Raw genomic sequence first — 21,294 nt, forward strand, 5'->3', positions numbered from 1 at the left:
ATTTATAGTTCACCTACAATCAAAGAGCAATCTGAACTCCACCAATTATGGAATTGAACCAAATGGGGCATACAGGACTCCCATGACCAACAGAAAACACTAGAAGGATTTGGTGGGCATTGACCTTGAGTTCGGAAGTTGTAGTTCACCTACATCCAGAGAGCTCTGTGAACCCAAACAATGATGGATCTGGACCAAACTTGGCACAAATATTCCATATGCCCAAATATGAACAGAGATGTAGTTTGGGGGAAATAGACCTTGACATTTGGGAGTTGTAGTTACTGGGATTTATAGTTCACCTACAATCACAGAGCATTCTGAAAACCACCAACGATAGAATTGGGCCAAACCTCTCACACAGAACCCCCCTGTGGGCCACAGCAATGCATGGCAGGGGACGGCTAGTCTATATAAACAAAAATGTAATGTTCATTTGTGGGATTAACATAACTCAAAAACCACTGGACGAATTGACGCCAAATTTGGACAGCATACACCTAACAACCCCAATGTATGTCCTTCACTCAAAAAAATTGATTTTGTCATTTGGGAGTTGTAGTTACTGGAATTTATAGTTCACCTACAATCAAAGAGCATTCTGAACTCCACCAATGACGGAATTGAACCAAATGTGGCATACAGGACTCCCATGACCAACAGAAAACACTAGAAGGATTTGGTGGGCATTGACCTTGAGTTTTGGAGTTGTAGTTCACCTACATCCAGAGAGCACTGTGGACTCAAACAATGATGGATCTGGACCAAACTTGGCACAAATATTCCATATGCTCAAATATGAACAGAGATGGAGTTTGGGGGAAATATACCTTGACATTTGAGAGTTGTAGTTACTGGGATTTATAGTTCAGCTACAATCAAAGAGCATTCTGAACCCCACAAACAACAGAATTGGGGCAAATTTCCCACACAGAACCCCCATGACCAACAGAAAATACTTAAGGCCATCCAGTCCAACTCTCTTCACCGGAGCAAGAAAATGTAATCAAAGCCCTCCTGACAAAGAGCCATCCAGTCATAAATATAGATAGATAGATATGATTCACACACAAAGAGAGATATAGTATCATAGATTTGAAAGGAACCCCTAAAGAAGGACAATTGTATGTTGCATGTTCCAGAGTAGGCAAACCAGACACTCTCCACATCAACACTGACAAAGAAACAACAAGAAATACTGTTTACCCACAAGCAAAAGGGAATTACTTATATTAGAAACCACACTTTCTCGTTACTTTTTTTTCCAGATCACCAGACTGTACCACAGCAAAGCGTGGCAGGGGACGGCTAGTATACTATAAAACACAAATTCCTTTGGCACTCTTAATGTGTGTATTCCCTCTCCTTAACAACAGTACAGAGATTCTTCTGTAAGCATCAAGGGTTTGTTTAATTCAATCCATGTATTGATCTGAAGTATAATAGTAGAAAAGAAGAATGAAACAAGGACATAATTATTGTGTCAAATGCATGTGGTTTTCCCAATGGATTATTCCCAATGGATTATTATGTTTTCCTAATTCTTCCTTTTTTCCCCTCTCATGAGCCTTACTCACACTACATTATTAATAGTGATATTGTTCCACTTTAGCTGTGGACAACATTCTGTGGAGTTTTGATTCGAAACTGGCTCTGCAACTTGGGCAACCTCAAAAACACTGTCAATCAAATGTTAAGGTGTATAACATAAATACCTTAAAAGCCCTAAATGACTCGGGTCAAGACTATTTGTTCTGTCGCGCGCTGGGCCTGTAACAGCTGGCTTTTCTATAGGACGTATACTTTAAGTCCAACAGGAAGCCAAGGGCACCTCAAAGAGAGGTTCTCAGGGATTTTTCTGAACTAATGGTCTTTAGAGTCTTTAATGATACAACAAAGTATTTATTATGGAACAAACAACAAATCTTCAATAGTTCAAACAACACTTCGAGGCTTTCTTAGTCTAATCCTCAATGGACTGGTACCTGACTTTGATTAACTGTACTTTCTCTGTAGGAAAAAACCCTATTTGACCTCTCCCAGGCTGTTTACTATCTATGCCTCATCGGTGTGGGTCCTACTACCAATTCCAAATGCGTCTGGGTATCGAGTAGACCTACCAGCCGAGGCTTGTAGATATTTCAGCTGGAGTTCAGTGGATCTGTAGTGCTATCCTCCCTCAGAGAATTCTTTGAAAACCTCAGGGTTGTTTTCCCTCTGATTGCTGTGAGGCTGAGAGGCTGTGAGCTCTCAGCCAGAGCCTTGGGACCTTTTCCCTGGAATTTCTGTTTCTGTTTCCCCAGATGTTCTCGAGAAAAGAAGCTTTTCTACGGGACGAGCTGGTCTATGTCCTATAGTTTAGCTTCCTTATGTGAGACTGCCCAAAAATGGCTCCTTTCCCTCCCAGAGCCCAGAACAAGGGATGGAACCAAAGCTTAATTATGATGGACAGGAGGCCTGCCCTATGACTACAAACAAACAGCCGTACCAGCACACTATATGACGGATCACATCTCCCTCTACAGACCAACTCAGACACTGTGGTCATTGGAGGAGGCTCTACTCTCGGTCCCACCCCCTGTCCCAAGCGCAGCTGGTGGGAACGAGAGAAAGGGCCTTCTCTGTGGCTGCCCCCCATCTCTGGCGCTCCCTTCCTAAGGAATTAAAGACAGCCCTCTCCCTCCCTGCTTTCAAGAAACAGCTGAAGATGTACCTTTGCTCACTGGCTTATGAAGAGGAGGAGGAATAGATGGTAATTCTACCATTATTCCTCTGATTAATAGCTGCCATCCGTATCCATGCCCTGTTTGCCCACCAGCTCTCTAGACATCTTGAGCAATGATCAATCTTATTTGTCCCCAAGGACCTGGGAAACGGATGCTTCTGTTTGATGTTTTGTTTTATGTCTGATATAACAGGTTGCATTTTTCATTTAATTTTAGTTGTTAAGCTATAATTTGCTTTTATATGTTGTGTTGTCAATTTTCGTTATTATGGGTATATTGTAATTACGTTCAGGCAATGAATGCTTGCCTTTTACGTTTGGAATCCACCCTGAGCCCCTCTGAGGAGATAGGCCAGAATATCAATAAAGTTGTTGTTATTGTTATGATCATTATTTGAAACACAACAAGATGAGTCCACAGCAAACAAGATCACTATGCTGGTTGTCGTATTGGATCACACTTCGGACACTTATCAGCGAATAATTTGTGCACATCTGAGGAGGGTGGCCTTTTGCAACTGAAAGATGATCATTTTGTCAGCGCCAATTGTTTTTAAGTGCAGGTCAAGGTCTTTCAGCACTGCACCCAGTGTACCGCTCACCAATAGGACCACATTGACTGGCTTGTGCCAGATTCTTTGCAGTTTGATCTTTTAATCCTCGTATCTTGTCAGCTTTTCCAGTTGTTTCTCTTCAATCCTGCTGTTGCCTGGCATTGCAACATCGATGATCCATACCTTGTTTTGTGCTCCAAAACTCTGTCAGTCTGAATCCGGAAGTCCCAGAGGAGTTTGGCGTGTTCATTCTCTGTAATTTTCTCCAGCTTGTGATCCCACCAGTTCTTTGTCGCAGGCAGATGGTATTTGTGGCACAAGTTCCAATGAATCATCTGAGCAACTGTGTTGTGCCTCTGCTTGTAGTCTGTCTGCGCAATCTTCTTGCAGCAGCTGAGGATAGGATCTATTGTTTCATCTGCTTCCTTGCAGAGTCTACACTTTGGATCTGTCGTCGACTTTTCAATTTTGACTTTGATGGCATTGGTTCTAATGGCTTGTTTTTGGTCTGCCAGAATCAGGCCCTCCTTTGTCTCCTTTTTCCAAATTCCATTTGTGAGCCACAGCCATGTTTTTTCTTTGACAATTTGGCTCTCAATCTATTATTATTATTATTATTATTATTATTATTATTATTATTAGAAACACAACAAGATGGCCTTTTGCAGCTGGCAGAAGGTAATTTTATCAGCGTTTATTGTGTTTAAGTGCAGGCCAAGGTCTTTAGGTACTGCAACTATTACTATTACTATTATTATTATTACTATTATTATTATTATTACTATTATTTCCCAAAGAGTTATAGGTGCTGCAGATGTTCTCTTTCATTATTGCAAACATTTTTAAACTTTCGTTTCCTAAAGAGTTCAGGTCACTGTTGGTGGTAAACACACCGGTCCTATTGGTCAGAGAAATTAAGTGGAGGAAGAGATGGAGGGCATAGGAATGATCAGTACCATATTCCCTTCCCCATCCCTAGGGAAGCTACCTGAGTATGGGTAATATTATTTTGGCTTTACCTACAAGTATTAATGGTTTCATGTCTGTCATTTGAAGTTTGTCTTCTAAAAATGGAACTCAATAGCTGGTGCTTAAAGACAGACACGCTCCCAAGACCTTGAAGGTTTACACTGATTCAAGCTGGTCAATTCCAAGCTTGGCTGACTTCTTGCTCTATCTCTTCCTAGCAAAGCAACTGCCTATGCAGTCTTCACACTTGACTGTATACAGTGCCTCTTCTTTGCACAGTCACTGCACACTTTTTGAAGGCAAAACTGATGACTCAAGAAACCTACACACTTCAGACGTATCTTTTCCTGCACCCCATCACCTGGGATCACTAAAATAGAATAGATCAGCCAGTCCCAGGGCTATGAGAGAAAAGCGTGAGACCAGTAAATGGTTAAACTCTTGCATAAGATACAAGAGGGGTGTTCAGTTGCGCACTGGGCCTGTAAAGAATTTCCTTTAGAACAGGATGTGCAACCTCTGCCCAGTGGGAAGCCAGGGGGGCCAAGGAGAAGTTCTCAGAGGTTTTCCACCACAAATGATCTTTAGATGGCTTGTGAAGTATAACAAAGTCTTTTATTAATGAACAATCAAACAGAAACTTCTCGTCTTCAGAAAGTTAAACAAATTATTCCAGGCTTTTATGCAACTGGTAGCTTCCTAAACTTGCCCATGAAGGACAGGCAACTATCTTCAATAACTTCTTCTTTACTTTAAATGGAAAATCCCCTTGTTAACTTCTCCCAGGCTGACTGTAATCTGACCCTTACTGATGTGGGCTCCGCTACCGGGTTGAACTGCTTCTTGAACGCCGAGTGGACCTACCAGTAAAGGCTTAGAGCATCCACCTCTGAGGATGCTTGCCATAGATGCAGGCGAAACGTCAGGAGAAATGCCTCTAGAACATGGCCATATAGCCCGAAAAAACCCACAAGAACTGAAAGGCTTAGATGTTCTCCAGCTGGAGTTCTTTGGTCTTTAGGGCTGTTTCCCTGGAAAGTCTTTGGAGACTCTGAAGACTGTTCTCCCCCGGAAATTCTTGAGGGTTGAAGCTTTTCATAGAATCATAGAATCAGAGTTGGAAGAGACCTCATGGGCCATCCAGTCCAACCCCCTGCCAAGAAGCAGGAATATTGCATTCAAAACACCCCTGACAGATGGCCATCCAGCCTCTGTTTAAAAGCTTCCAAAGAAGGAGTCTCCACCACACTCCGGGGCAGAGAGTTCCACTGCTGAACGGCTCTCACGGTCAGGAAGTTCTTCCTCATGTTCAGATGGAATCTCCTCTCTTGTAGTTTGAAGCCATTGTTCTGCGTCCTAGTCTCCAAGGAAGCAGAAAACAAGGGGAAGCTTGCACACGTCCTGTACATTAGCTTTCCTTGCTGAGACTAACTAAAAAATGGCTCCCTTCCCAATTGCCCTGAGCAAGGGGTGGGACCAAAACTTAACAATGATGGACAGGTGACTTGCCCTATGACTGCAACCAAAGGAAGCTACCTATCTGCAGAATCCCAGGAACCTTGGACTGCAAGCAAACATTTAATACAAAGCAAATAAATTTGGGGCTCCTCGTACAGCCGTACCAGAACAAGGGGAATGGCACTTTCACCTGGCCCAGTTCTTCAACACTCATTGATTTCAATAGAAAAACTCAATAGAGTGAGGAATAATTGTTTAATTGTTTATCATGGAGACTATCGATTCTGATTAAAATGTGTGGCGTGTAATAAAGCAAGCATTGATTAGCGGCACCGCAGCGCCTTGCCTCCGAGAAACTCATTCCATTTGACTCCGTCAGCACCTGTTTCCGTAAATACACACCCCTGGCTTCCCGAGTCGCCCGTAGCTTTCAACAAAACACAGTTTATGTTAGGGCTTTCGATCCTCCTGCTCCCTGCCTCTCTCAAAAACAGTTGCTTTATGGCTCAGTGTCTCTCAGCAGGCCTCAGTGGTAAAGAATGGGAAGCCATTCACTTTGCAGAGCTCTTGAGAAGAACAGCACTGAGTTGCCTGAAAGGATGCAGAGGCCAGCACTTAGGTTGGTTTCGTTGGAGGAACGAAGACTCTATCAGTGTCTTCAAGGGATTGTTCAGATGCAGGGGTCTGAATCATCTCTTGCTTCTAGTCTTTTGCTCGTAACGGAGTTTCAATCTGTTTCTTCCTAATGTTTTCAGAGGTCTTCCTTACTGGGTTGTTGTAGGGTTTTGGGGCTTTATATGGACATGTTCTAGAAGCATTCTCTCCTGATGTTTCACCTGCATCTGTGGCAAGCATCCTCAGAGGTTCTGAGGCCTGTTGGAAACTAGGAAAATTAGGTTTATATATCTGTGGAATGTCCAGGGTGGGAGAAAGAACTCTTGTCTGTTGGAGGGAGGTGGGAATGTTTCAATTGGCCACCTTGATTAGCATTTGATGGCCTGACAGCTTTTAGGTGTGGCTTGTTAGTGCTTGGTGGAATCCTTTGTTGAGAGGTGATTAGCTGTCCCTGATTGTTTCCTCTCTGGAGTTTCCCTGTGTTTGAGTGTTGTTTTACTGTTATAATTTTAGAGTTTTTTAATACTGGTACAGCTAGATTTTGTTCATTTTCATGGTTTCCTCCTTCCTGTTGAAATTGTCCACATGCTTGTGGATTTCAGTGGCTTCTCTGTGTAGTCTGACATGGTGGTGGTGAGAGTGGTCCAGCACTTCTGTGTTCTCAAATAATATGCTGTGTCCAGGTTGGTTCATCAGGTGCTCTGCTATGGCTGACTTCTCTGGTTGAAGTAGTCTGCGGTGCCTTTCCTGTTTGGACATTGCTGCGTTTGGTGGTCCCTATGTAGACCTGTCCACAACTGCATGGTCTTCCTTACTTTCTTCCTTACTGCCATACAAAAACCTAGCCTGTATATAGTGTTATAGTAAGTTGTAACAGGATCAAGTGTGTGTGTGTGTGTGTGTTAAAGAAAACCTTATACTGTTGATTATTGCGTGCAGCTGCTAATGTAGGTCAACTAGTAAGTTTGGACCATGCTCGGTGGGGTATAACTGTATGGGTTTTAGAATACAGTTTAGCTTTGCTCTGAGGAGCCTTTGCTCAGGCATTTTGTTCCACCATTTCTACTGCTCTCTCATTTGGATGACGACGAAGAAGCCTTATTCTGTATTGCTTACAAGGACTATGCAAGCTTGTTGCACTGTTTGTTTTTGTTTGCAACATTGCAAGTTTATGTTTTTACTCTGCTGATAAGAGTAAAGTTTTTCTGTTCTTTTTCCTCTTGCCTGGGTGCAATGTTATTGTGTCTTCTGCATTGGACCTGACTGAAACACGCTATGTGCAACATATAGGAGACTGTTCCTAGGAATCTTCTATATTTTGGACAATTTCAAGAACATTTGCATCTGCCAGAGAAGACAAATAGGACACTATGACAGAAAGCTAGGAAAAGCTAGCATGGGGATGAACAATGGCATTTTACATGGTGAGCCACTGAGAAAGCTGGCACAGGACATGGGGAAAAGGGCATAATGCAAGGCCTTTTAGATGCTTTTGGTACATATCAGCATAAATCTTTTTTAGACTGCTTATGGACTTTAAGATCGTCTGGGGAGGACATGCTCTCGGTCCCGCCTTCGTCGCAAGTACGGCTAGCGGGAACGAGAGACAGGGCCTTCTCAGTGGTGGCCCCTTGGCTATGGAACACCCTCCCTGAGGATATCTGATCAGCCCCCTCCCTTTTGACATTTCAAAAGGGAGTCAAGACTTGGCTTTTTGAGCAGGCATTTCCAACTACAGTGCAACAGGCATAGAAAAATGGAATGGTTGACCGATGTGATTGGACAATGTTTTTCACAGGAGACCCTAATGTTCACGTTTTTACTGATTTTGTCATGTTTTTATTACCCAACTGTTTTTATTGTATTGAAATTGTATATTATGGTCTTGGCACCAACTGTAAACCGCCCTGAGTCGGCTGCAGACTGAGAGGGATGGTATATAAATATAGTAAATTAATAAATCAATAAATAATGGCCTGGGACCCATGATCTGCTGCCTGGGATTTTGTCTGTGGCTCCCCATCATCTGTTCAGCTCCACATATTATTTCTTCCAGCCTAGTGTTCAATTGGCAATGGACTTCCAGGAATAAAATTAGATGTTTTCCCTGAAACTAATTTCCTTGCACAATGGGATATCCTGAAAGTACATGCCTTGGGAGTCAGACTAGCAAATTAAATAAATACTCCTCTTCCAATGATCAATATAAAGCAGACTAAAGGCAGGAGGCGTAGACAGGGGAAAGCCCATGCTATAGCAGACGTCACAGAGCAACCCTTCTTAGTCTAGATCAGTGGTTCTCAACCTGTGGGTCCCCAGATGTTTTGACCTACAAACTCCCAGAAATCCCAGGCAGCTTACCAGCTGTTAGGATTTCTGGGAGTCGAAGGCCAAAACATCAAGTTGAGAACACTGGTCTAGATTGATCCCGAGACCCAGAATTTTCCTGCTTCTTGAGTTCCTAGCAGGCCTGTAGCGAGGGGTTTTTTTAGGGGTTCAAACCCCCCTCCCCCTGAAATGTTTCAGATTAAAAAAAACCTGGTTTACTTATGAATTTTATCTGGTTAACCAAATCCCCATGCTAAGTCTATGAGATGCAAAAAATTAAGAGTCCTTCCAGAACTGCAAGCACTATCTCAAGCAAAAATATTGACAATTTATTATTATTATTATTACTATTATTATTATTATTATTATTTACTGTATTTGTATACCGCCTTTCTCAGCCTATCGGCGACTCAAGGCGGTTTCCAACAAAACAGTATACATAGTATCATAATACAATTTAAAAACATTAGGTAAAGGTAAAGGTAGTCCCCTGACATTAAGTCCAGTCATGTCTGAATCTGGGGTGTGGTGCTCATCTCCATTTCTAAGCCGAAGAGCCAGCGTTGTCCATAGACACCTCCAAGGTCATGTGGCCGGCATGACTGCATGGAGCGCATAAATCACAACAGCAATAAAAACAACATCATTGGTGTCTCCTTATTGTCAAGCATTGTCCAATTCCATCATCAGTTATTCATTCCTATATCACTTATCTGTATCCGTTACTCTGTGTTTGTGAACGCTTGCTCAAACAGCCATGTTTTGAGTTGCTTCTGAAACATTAAGAGGGAGGGAGCAGATCTAATCTCTCTGGGGAGGGCGTTCCATAGCCGGGGAGCCACCGCTGAAAAGGCCCTGTCTCTAGTCCCCACCAATATGTACCTGTGACAAACGCGGGGCCGAGAGCAGAGCCTATCCAGACAATCTCAAGGTCCTAGATGGTTCATAAGGGAAGATATGTTCGTACAGGTAAGTTGGGCCAGAACCGTTTAGGGCTTTATATGCTAGAACCAGCACTTTAAATTTATTCACATTGTCATTACTTGCAGCAATAGCCGATGTAGTGAAGCAACCAAGTTGGGGGGGGGTGTTGAATGCTCTCATTAAGGAGGCCAGACTTAGTGGAGGTGGTTGACAGGGGTGGAGCTGCAGGCTATTGAAGGCTGCTCTGCCCCCTGAAGATGTGCTCTTTGCTTCAGCGTGAGCTAGGAGGCAGGTTTCAACCCGCCTTGCGAAATTTTCAACACCCCCCTCCCGAAAATTTCAACCCCTCCCGAAATTTTTTTCTGGCTACAACCCTGGTTCTTAGCAATGCGTTACCCTGCCAAGAGTGATCCATGGTTCAGGAATCTCCCAGAGGAATGACTCTAATTTACTGTATGTGGGACTTGCTGCACCACCGATGCTGAAACTCCACTGACTAAAAAAAATGATTACTAGATTCTCCGAGGAACCTAGAACTGCCAGTTTGATTCAATGCAACTCTAGTCTTAAAAGAACTGCACTAGTTTCTTCTCCCCCCCCCCCCCCCTTAAAACTTCTAAGCTCAATCCAATACAGCGGTGCTTATTTTTAAAGCTCCCAGTGGCTTGGAGAGTTCCTTTGCATGCCAGCTTTTCTGTGGCTTATTCTCTTTCGAAAAGGCTTCATCACAAGGGCCGTCCTCATGGCGAATGTGTTCTGCAACAAAAGGAAGCGTCTTCCAGGTAGCAGCCTCCTGGGTGATGGAGACATGCCTTAAGAGAGTACGCTTAGCATCTAATTTACAATCTTCCTCATGCTAGGTGAACACGTGCATTCAAATCTAGGTATATTAATCTGCATAATTCTTCAGTCTGATCTTGTAATTAAAACTGTAATTGTTTTTTTAAAGCTGCCTTTTATTGTTGTTGCTGGCGTTAATGTGAAATGATTTGTTTCACTGGGGTTTCGCAATAACAGATTAATTTAAATTGCAGGCTATATTTCAGAGAGGAAGGGAGTGGCAAAACCACATCTGGAAAGTCCTTCCCTAAGAAATCATACGTCAACAAACAACTTGAACATAGGGACAAGAGGGATCCTCTCACCTCTGCAGGAGTCTACCGTGTACCATGCAGCTGTGGACAAGTCTACAGAGGGATCACCAAACGCAGCATTGGCCAAACACGAATCAAGGAACATGGCAGGCACTGCAGACTACTTCTACCAGAGAAGTCAGCCATAGTAGAGCACCTGATGAACCAACCTGGACACAGCATATTATTTGAGAACACAAAAATGCTGGACCACTCTCACAACCACCATGTCAGACTACACAGAGAAGCCATTGAAATCCACAAGCATGTGGACAATTTCAACAGAAAGGAGGAAACCATGAAAATGAACAAGATCTGGCTACCAGTATTAAAAAATTCTAAAATTGCAACAGCAAAAACAGCAGAGAGGAAACAGGCAGGGACATCTAATCACCTTTCAAGAAGAGTTTGCTCCAGGCACAGTCAGCCCATTGTGGTCAGTCAAGGTGGTCAGTTGAAATATTCACACCTAGCCCAACTGACAAAAGTCCTTTATCCCACCCTGGTCATTCCACAGATATATAAACCCTTTTTCCCAGTTCCAATAGACCTCACTACCTCTGAGGATGCTTGCCATAGATGCAGGCGAAACGTCAGGAGAAATGCCTCTAGAACATGGCCATATAGCCCGAAAAAAAGCCCCAAGAACCTAACTTGAACATACACACGCAAAATATATTGCTGTCTCTGTAGATCTTAGAAAACAATTTCTTGGAAGGCGCTGAATACACTGCACTCTGGCACCACGAGATGCAAAGCCAACCTTAAGAAATGGGGCCACAAAGTGGATCCACGACATGCGAGTGTGGAGAGGAGCAAACCACAGACCACCTGCTGCAATGCAACCTGAGCCCTGCCACATGCACCATGGAGGACCTTCTTGCAACAACACCAGAAGCACTCCAAGTGGCCAGCTACTGGTCAAAGGACATTTAATAGAATACCAAGTCTGCAAACATTGTGTTTTGTTTGTTTGTTTGTTTTTAATGCAGTACAACTGTTCGGTTCGCTTCTGGCACAATAAATAAATAAATAGTTTTCTTATTAGCAGGCACTGCACTAAAAAACCTCACCACTCCATACTGGCCAAGTTAAGTCAAAGCCAACGAGATGTCATCACAGTAACATCAGAATGCAAAGGATCATAGAAATGCAGATATTCTTAGCCTGTAATAAGTGCACCTGGCATTAAGGAGCTGAGGACAAGCTTTGTATTTTCCACTTACCTGTATGACACAGAGGTTTCCAAAGGAGCTTAAGGGATTACTGAAGTGCCCATTTCTCATTCAACATGAATGACATTTACATTTGAGTCGCTGATTCCCAAGTGCTTTTTGGGAAAACCCAGTCTCCGGGAGGAATAGATGTAACATGGATTATGGGATTGGCATATATAGTATCTCCTTTTTTGATCCAGAATGGGAAAACAAGACACTTTGCAGCAGCCAATACGTTATCACAATGTTTGAGGAAACATAGACTTGCTAGAACAGGCATGGATAAACTTTGTTCCTCCAAGTGTTTTGGACTACAATTCCCACAATTCCTAACAACCTCAGGCCCTTTCCTTTCCCTCCTCAGCCACTTAAGCTGTTAGGAATTGTGGGAGTTGGGAGTCCAAAACAACTGGAGGGCCAAAGTTTGCCCATGCCTGCACTAGAGCTGCTTTGCAAACTGCATCAACAACTCTTGTTACAGGGTTGTTGTAGGTTTCTTCAGGCTATATGGCCATGGTCTAGAGCAGGGGTAGGGAACCTTCGGCCCTCCAGGTGTGGTGGACTTCAACTCCCACAATTCCTTGAGGCTCGGCATTCGCCCCAAAGGCTTACACGAGCCTCAAGGAATTGTGGGAGTTGAAGTCCACCACACCTGGAGGGCCGAAGGTTCCCTACCCCTGGTCTAGAGGCATTCTCCCCTGACGTTTCGCCTGCATCTATGGCAAGCATCCTAAGAGGTACACCTTGCAAATGGAAGCAAGCTCCTGCCCTCTGATTTGTGCCCAACTAGCATGACCAGGTTATGTGAAACATTTTAAGCAACAATGATCTGTTTCTGTCTGTTCCTGTCATTCAAAGTGGCATTCTCTTCATATTTGTTCCATGCAAAGATGGTCAAAAAAGAGGAGGACCACTGTAACTTGGAAAGGACAACAACAGTTTGAGGAGGCATCTTGAAAATATCTGGTCTTTTTCTGCTACCTCCCCAATAATCTACCAAAAGACACAAAACAAAAAAGATCATTTTAATTATGAAGAAGGCAGCAGTTTTAGGGCAGGAAGTGTTAGATAGGGCTTTCTGTTTCCTTTTTCTTAACTTTCCTATCTTCTGTTTCTATATATTATATATTCGCTTTTCTATTCTTTTGTTTTAGTCAAAAAGTGTTCTGTTGCGTGTTGGGCCTGTAAAAGAATTTCATTTAGAACAAGACATGCAACCTTTGCCCAGCGGGAAGCCAGGGGGCCCAAGGAGAAGTTCTCTGAGGTTTTCTACCACAAATGATCTTTAGATGGCTTGTGAAGTATAACAAAGTCTTTTATTAATGAACAATCAAACAGAAACTTCTCTTGTCTTCAATAAAGCTAAACAAATGCTTCGAGGCTTTATGCAAGTGGTGACTTCCTAATCTTGCCCACGAAGGACAGGCAACTGTCTTCAATAACTTCTTCTTTACTTTAAATCAGGGGGCCTCAAACTAGGGCCTGGGGGCCGAATGCGGCCCTCCAAGGTCATTTACCCGGCCCTTGCTTAGGGTCAACCTAAGTCTGTAATGACTTGAAAGCAAACAACAACAACAACAACGTTATCTCATCATCCAAAAGCAGGCCCACATTTCCCATTGAAATACTAATAAATGTATATTTGTTAAAATTGTTCTTCATTTTAATTATTGTATTGTTTTAAGTGGTTTTTGCACTACAAATAAGATATGTGTAGTGTGCATAGGAATTCATTCATATTTTTTTCAAATTATAATCCAACCCTCCCAACAGTTTGAGGGACTGTGACCTGGCCCTCTGTTTAAAAAGTTTGTGGACCCCTGCTTTAAATGAAAGTCCCCTTTTTAACTTCTCCCAGGCTGACTGTAATCTAACCCTTACTGATGTGGGCTCCGCTACCGGGTCGAACTGCGCCTCGAAGCACCGAGTGGACCTACCAGTAAAGGTTTAGATATTCTCCAGCTGGAGTTCTTTGGAAATCTTTGGAGACTCTTAAGACTGTTCTCCCCCGGAAAGTCTTAAGAGTTGAAGCTTTTGTACAGGGGAAGCTTGCACATGTCCTGTACATTAGCTTTCCTTGCTGAGATTAACTAAAAATGGCTCCCTTCCCTTCCCAATTACTCTGAGCAAGGGGCGAAACCAAAACTTAACGATGATAGACAGGTGACTTGCCCTACGACTGCAACCAAAGGAAGCCACTTATCTGCAGAGTCCCTGGAACCTTGGACTGCAAGCCAACACCGTTTTTTTTTTTTTGTATTAGATGACGATGAAAGAAGCTGATAATACAAAATCATAGGGGGAAAAGTCCCTACTGTATATCTATTCCTGTACTCCACCCTATGTCCTATATTTTATCAATATTGGAGAACAAATGCTGCAGGGAAACATATGTAGATATAGGAGGGCAGATTTTGAGGGTTGCGGTGTCAGGAAGCTTCAAACTTCAGTTGTAGAGCATGAGCTTCCTACTGTGCCTCCTGCCACACAATCCCTGCAAACCAGGCTACTTTTCTTTTGTCTCTCAGCAGTTGGTAGGACGCACAGCCATCCGTGGGGTGGGCGGTGTGTGTGTGTATGTGTGTGTGTGCGTGTATATATATATATAGTAGGTCTTGTATTCAAAGTACCCCTAAGTGCTTAACAATAGAACCCATTGTTATTGCAGCAGAAGGAAGGAAATTATGAGAGGCAGCTATTACGTGCCCAGCAGTATTTCTTGCATAATCTTGTTTAATAGGCTCTATCATAGCTAGAAAAAAAGTAGTTTCTTTTTAGACAAACAGCATTCTTGTTTCTAATGTATAAAAGAGTGTATATTTGGTTGGTGGGTAGGAGGTCTGGCAAGAAAACTCCAACTGAAGTGCTGAAAAAAACAACAGGACACTAGTCACTGATGGATGCCAAATACTTGTGTGCGATTTAAAAACTCTGAAATGCCATATTATCCGAATGCAAGCTTGTGTGGCAAGATGCAAACGATGCCTGCTGAGGTTCTTGTGGGTTTTTTCGGGCTATATGGCCATGTTCTAGAGGCATTCTCTCCTGACGTTTCGCCTGCATCTATAGCAAGCATCCTCAGAGGTAGTGAGGTCTGTTGGAATTAGGAAAATGGGTTTATATATCTGTGGAAAGACCAGGGTGGGACAAAGAATTCTTGTCTGCTGGAGCCAGGTGTGAATGTTTCAACTGACCACCTTCATTAGCATTTGAAGGCCTGGCTGAGCCTGGGAAAATCTTTTGTTGAGAGGTGTTAAGCTGTGCCTGGTTGTTTCCTCTCTGCTGTTTTGCTGTTGTAATTTTAGAGTTTTTTAATACTGGTAGCCAGATTTTGTTCATTTTCATGGTTTCCTCCTTTCTGTTGAAATTGTCCACATGCTTGTGGATTTCAATGGCTTCCCTGTGTAGTCTGATATGGTGGTTGTTGGTGTGGTCCAGCATTTCTGTGTTCTCAAATAATATGCTGTGTCCAGGCTGGTTCATCAGGTGGTCTGCTATGGCTGACTTCTCTGGTTGAAGTAGTCTGCAGTGCCTTTCATGTTCCTTGATTCGTGTTTGGGCAATCCTGCGTTTGGTGGTCCCTATGTAGACTTGTCCACAGCTGCATGGTACACGGTAGACTCCTGCAGGGGTGAGAGGATCCCTCTTGTCCAGTGGTTCTCAATCTGGGGTCCGCAGTTGGTAAACTGGCTGGGATTTCTGGGAGTTGTAGGCCAAAAACATCTGGGGATCCCAGGTTGAGAACCACTACTCTTGTCCTTTGCTGAACGTAGCATTTGTTGGATTTTCTTGGTGGGTTTGTAGATTGTTTGTATGTTGTGTTTCCCTCTCAACAAAAGATTTTCCCAGGCTCAGCCAGGCCTTCAAATGCTAATGAAGGTGGTCAGTTGAAACATTCACACCTAGCTCCAGCAGAGAAGAGCTCCTTGCCCCACCCCAGCCATTCCACAGATATATAAACCCATTTTCCTAATTCCAACAGACCTCACTCCCTCTGAGGATGCTTGCCATAGATGCAGGCGAAACGTCAGGAGAAATGCCTCTAGAACATGGCCCTATAGCCCGAAAAAATCCACAAGAACCTAGTGATTCCAGCCATGAAAGCCTTCGACAATACATTGATGCCTGTTGAACTGCCCTTCCCTACAGAAATATCCTTCTCTGCCTCAAGCATTTAAATGGTGGAGTTCTTTGGATGCTGAGTATGTAAGGCAGCGGCAGTCTTTAGGATCGGGAGGTTATCCAACTTGTGTGTGGATATGTTTTGAGATACCCATCGCCCCTCGGCATGTTATATTGTTGTTGGCCGTGCTGTTGGTATTGCGTCTGAGTGAGTTCAGCTCCCATCTGTTCACTGTATATTTGTAAACAAACCATTTATTACAAAAAAGCACCATAAATCTCTAGGACACTCCGCTTGCAAATAAGCCAGCCCTCTAAAAAAGTAGCGCTGGATTGTTTAACTGTGTTGGGAATGGGGGGAGCATGGCATGGTTCAAGGCAGGCCGGAGAGGCACTCAGACAAAACGTGACTCACCCCAGGTCCTGTTGCTAATATCCCCCTGAATTCGCAGAGGGAACATAGAGACATGGGTTTCTTAGGGATTTTAAGGGATTTAGCATCAACTACCCAGGAGCATCTGCCTTCAAGCTTGAGTTGAAACTAGACTTGAACCAGAAATGCAAACCAACCTCCTGGTTACATATGTTCAGTGCCAATCACAAGCAGTGCCAAATGAACAGTAAAATGGAGGTGCTTAGCAACTGTAAGTTCAAATAGTAACTAGAAGGAGAAGTGGTTAATGAATTATTATTATTATTATTATTATTATTATTATTATTATTATTATGCTGTTGAAGGCTTTCATGGCCAGAATCACTGGGTTGCTGTGAATTTTCCAGGCTGTCTGGTCATGTTCCGGGAGCAGTCCCTCCTGATGTTTTGCCCACATCTATGGCAGGCATCCTCAGAGGTTGTGAGGTCTGTTGGAAACTAGGCAAGTGAGGTTTATATGTCTGTGAAATAATGTCTAGGGTGGGAAAAGAACTCTTGCCTCTTTAAGGCAAGTGCGAATGTTGCAATTGGCCACCTTCATTAGCACTGAATGGCCTTGCAGCTTCAAAGCTTCACTTGCCTAGTTTCCAACAGACCTCCTAACCTCTGAGAATGCCTGCCATAGATGTGTGTTGTGCAGAGCACCTGATGAACCAACCTGGACACAGCATATTATTCGAGAACACAGAAATGCTGGAGCACTCTCACAACCACCATGTCAGACTACACAGAGAAGCCATTGAAATCCACAAGCATGTGGACAATTTCAACAGAAAGGAGGAAACCATGAAAATCAACAAAATCTGGCTACCAGTATTAAAAAAAACTCTAAAATTAGAACAACACAACAACAGAGAGGAAACAAGCAAATACATCTAATCACCTCTCAACAAAGGTTTGCTCTAGGCACTGCCAGGCAATCAAATGCTAATCAAGGTGGTCAGTTGAAACATTCACACCTAGCTCCAGCAGACGAGAGTCCTTTGTCTCACCCTGGTCATTCCACAGACATATAAACCCTTTTTCCTAGTTCCAACAGACCTCACTACCTCTGATGATGCTTGCCATAGATGCAGGCAAAACGTCAGGAGAGAATGCCTCTAGAACATGGCCATATAGCCCGAAAAAACCTACAACAACCCAGTGATTCCGGCCATGAAAGCCTTCGACAATACAATAGTTATTATATTAAGCATGATTGCTCTCCAGCCCTAAGACCCTTGCTTCCAGAAATAACCCTCACAGCCGCTTTGCTCCGACTCCTTGGAATACATAAGCCCTTTATTCACAAACACCCCATCACTAAAATAAACTGTATGAAAAATAACATCAGAAAGCTAAGCTACGCAGAAGAAATCAAACCCTGTCTCTCTGTTTACATGTTCCTTCTTCAAAGAGCATGGTCAACCATCTGCATTTTCTTTCCGGTGATGGCATTTTTTAAAAGCACATAAATGTTCATGGGAAATGGTCTGCAAAACATCACGTGCTCTCAAGATAATACAGTATCATGCAAAAAATAAAATAAAATCCCAGAAAGATTCTAAATTAATCTGAGCCCCATTTTTTTTCAGACAAGTAAGATCTAAATGCAATCAATCATCCAATTTATCATCTTGAGCAGAGTGAGCAAAGTGTGACTCAAGGGCCACAGAAGACCTATCCAGTCCCAAGCCCCAGCAAAATATGCTGGAGGTCAATTTGAGGTTATTGTTTTGTTTTGAAACAGTCCCTAATAGTGGGTTGTTGTAGGCTACCAATATTTTTAAAAAAACTCTAAAATTACAACAGCAAAACAACAGAGAGTAAACAATCAGGCACATCTAATCACCTCTCAACAAAAGATTCCCCCAGGCACTGCCAAGCCATTAAGGTGGTCAGTTGAAACATTCACACCTAGCTCCAGCAGACAAGAGTCCTGTGTCCCACCCTGGTCATTCCACAGATATAAAAACCCTTTTTCCCTAGTTCCAACAGACCTCACTACCTCTGAGGATGCTTGCCATAGATGCAGGTGAAACGTCAGGAGAAAATGCCTCTAGAACATGGCCATATAGCCCGGAAAAACCTACAACAACCTAGTGATTCTGGACATAAAAGCCAGAATTCACACCTAGCTCCAGCAGACAAGAGTCCTTTGTCTCACCCTGGTCATTCCACAGATATATAAACCCATTTTTCTTACTTCCAACAGACCTCACTACCTCTGAGGATGCTTGCCATAGATGCAGGTGAAACGTCAGGAAAAAATGCCTCTAGAACATGGCCATATAGCCCGGAAAAACCTACAACAACCTAGTGATTCTGGACATAAAAGCCAGAATTCACACCTAGCTCCAGCAGACAAGAGTCCTTTGTCTCACCCTGGTCATTCCACAGATATATAAACCCATTTTTCCTACTTCCAACAGACTTCACTACCTCTGAGGATGCTTGCCATAGATGCAGGCAAAACGTCAGGAGAAAATGCCTCTAGAACATGGCCATATAGCCTGGAAAAACCTACAACAACCCAGTGATTCTGGCCATGAAAGCCTTCAACAATACACAGTCCCTAATACTCTAAGGATGCAGTGATTTTCTTCTTTCAAACTGCAAAGTTCCAAAAACATCAAAAAGGAGGAGAAATTGGTCCAAAGTTGTCCAAAATGGGAGCCAGACGTGACATCATATCACTTTGGGTGTTCTGAAACTCATTGCTGTGGCAATGCCCATCTTTGGTGACACTGATTAGGACTCTTATGGAAACACGCTTGCAGTCTTACCTCTCTTTTCCGTAGTGATGACCGTAGCTTCCAAGGGCTCCCCCCAGCCTTGACGCGTCTTGGCAGAGGCTCGGAAGATGTACGCCGATTCTGGGAGGAGATCTGTAGCCACAAACTGCCGGACTGTGGATCCAACCTCCACCGTGGTGAACTTGTTTGGGTTGCTGGTTGCCAAGCGGTATGCAATTTGATATCCTAGATTCATAATGACAAACATACACAAAAAAATTAGAAAGTTGGTTGTGCTGTTTCCACTGTTTTAGTGCAGGAAAAGCGCCAGGACTATTAGTGCATCCTAATTACTTATTTATTTGAAAGGCAAAACAATGCAATTTGCTTCTTTTTAGGGGTTACCAGCTGAGCTTTATAACATCTCTCCCATCCTCCAGGATTGATGCAGTACATTATCTGGGAAATTACGGACTATGTGATGAATGGAAAGGGCCTTCTGAGTGATAATCCACCGTGAAATTTGTTTCACATTTCGTTCTTTAAAAGAGCGAGATATACAAGCAGTTTCATCTTCTGGGAGAATATCGATGGGCTGTGAAAATGTGACAGATACCAAAGACAAGTATACACAGCTGAAACTGATTTTGACAAGGCAAGGCCAGCCTGGAATGTATCTGTCCAATGCCTTTCCTTGCAAATAAATGCTTAGAGACAGAGCAAGAGGGCAGTGCGACCGAGCAGAGGTTCCAGGCGTCCATTCAAACAACAACATTCCATTTTATTTTGGGACTCAAGATCTAGGCATGACACGGTGGAAAATGTATCAGAAACACAGATGTGATACCCCCATTCCTCTACCCTACCTTTTGGTGCCACTAACCTTGCAATTTGGGGCAGGCTCATGGGATTTTCGCTGGGTGAGTGGAAGAACAGTAGGCCTAGAGCAGTGTTTCTCAACCTTGCTAATGCCACGGCCCCTTAATACAGTTCCCCATTTTGTGGTGACCCCCAACCATAACATTATTTTCATTGCTACTTCATAACTGTAATTATGTAATTATCGTTGGAACACCTCAGCAAGCGAGAGTCCAAAAGTGGCAGGCTCAAACCCAGCACCTCAATCCGTGGGTGATACCAGATGAGACTCTCTCCTGGGCACACAGAAGACTGGGAGACTTGGAAGGCGCTGAACAGACTGCGTTCTGGCACCATGAGATGCAGAGCCAATCTCAAGAAATGGGGCTACAAAGTAGAATCCACGACATGCGAGTGTGGAGAAGAGCAAACTACTGACCACCTGCTGCAATGCAACCTGAGCCCTGCCACATGCACAATGCAGGACCTCCTTGCGGCAACACCAGAGGCAATCCAAGTGGCCAGATACTGGTCAAAGGACATTTAATCAACTACCAAGTTTGCAAAAGTTGTGTTTTTTTAATCTGTTTGTTTGTTTTGTTCTGTTAGAAATGTAATACAATGGTCTGGTTGCTGATGACACGATGAATGAGTTGCTGATGACACCGCAATGAGTCGCCCTTGGGCTGAGAATTGCGGTATATAAGCGGAGTAAATAAATAAATAATGAATAAATAACTGTAATTTTGCTACTGTTAGGAATCGTAATGTAAGTATCTGACATGCAGGATGTATTTTCATTCACTAGACCAAATTTGGCAAAAATACCCCATACACCCAAATTTAAATACTGGTGGGGCTGGGGGAGGATTGATTTTGTCATTTGGGAGTTGTAGTTACTGGGATTTATAGTTCACCTACAATCAAAGAGCATTCTGAATACCACCAATGATGGGATGGAACCAAACTTGGCACACAGAAGTCCCATGACCAACAGAAAATACTGGAAGGATTTGGTGGGCATTGACCTTGAATTTTGGAGTTGTAGTTCACCTACATCCAGAGAGCACTGTAGACTCGAACAATGATGGATCTGGACCAAACTTGGCACAGATCCTCAATGTGCCCAAACGTGAGCACTAATGCTGCGACCCCTTAATACAGTTCCTCATGTTGTGGTGACCCCCAACCATAACATTATTTTTGCTGCTACTTCATAACTTTACTACTGTTATGATTTGTCA

At 43.2% G+C, this 21,294-nt stretch overlaps 1 protein-coding gene across 5 annotated transcripts in view; it reads right to left on the reverse strand.

Moving 5' to 3' along the window:
* Positions 1-21,294, reverse strand: part of LOC132772495 (protein sidekick-1-like) — a 1,018,253-nt gene that overhangs the window by 182,455 nt on the left and 814,504 nt on the right. For all 5 annotated transcript variants that reach the window (XM_067461407.1, XM_067461410.1, XM_067461408.1 and 2 more), the window contains exon 29: positions 19,244-19,438. In XM_067461407.1, coding sequence (XP_067317508.1) covers positions 19,244-19,438 — 195 coding nt within the window. The remainder of the gene's footprint in view (positions 1-19,243; positions 19,439-21,294) is intronic.

This window comes from Anolis sagrei, chromosome Y, assembly GCF_037176765.1.
Source record: "Anolis sagrei isolate rAnoSag1 chromosome Y, rAnoSag1.mat, whole genome shotgun sequence".
Lineage (NCBI taxonomy): Eukaryota > Metazoa > Chordata > Lepidosauria > Squamata > Dactyloidae > Anolis > Anolis sagrei.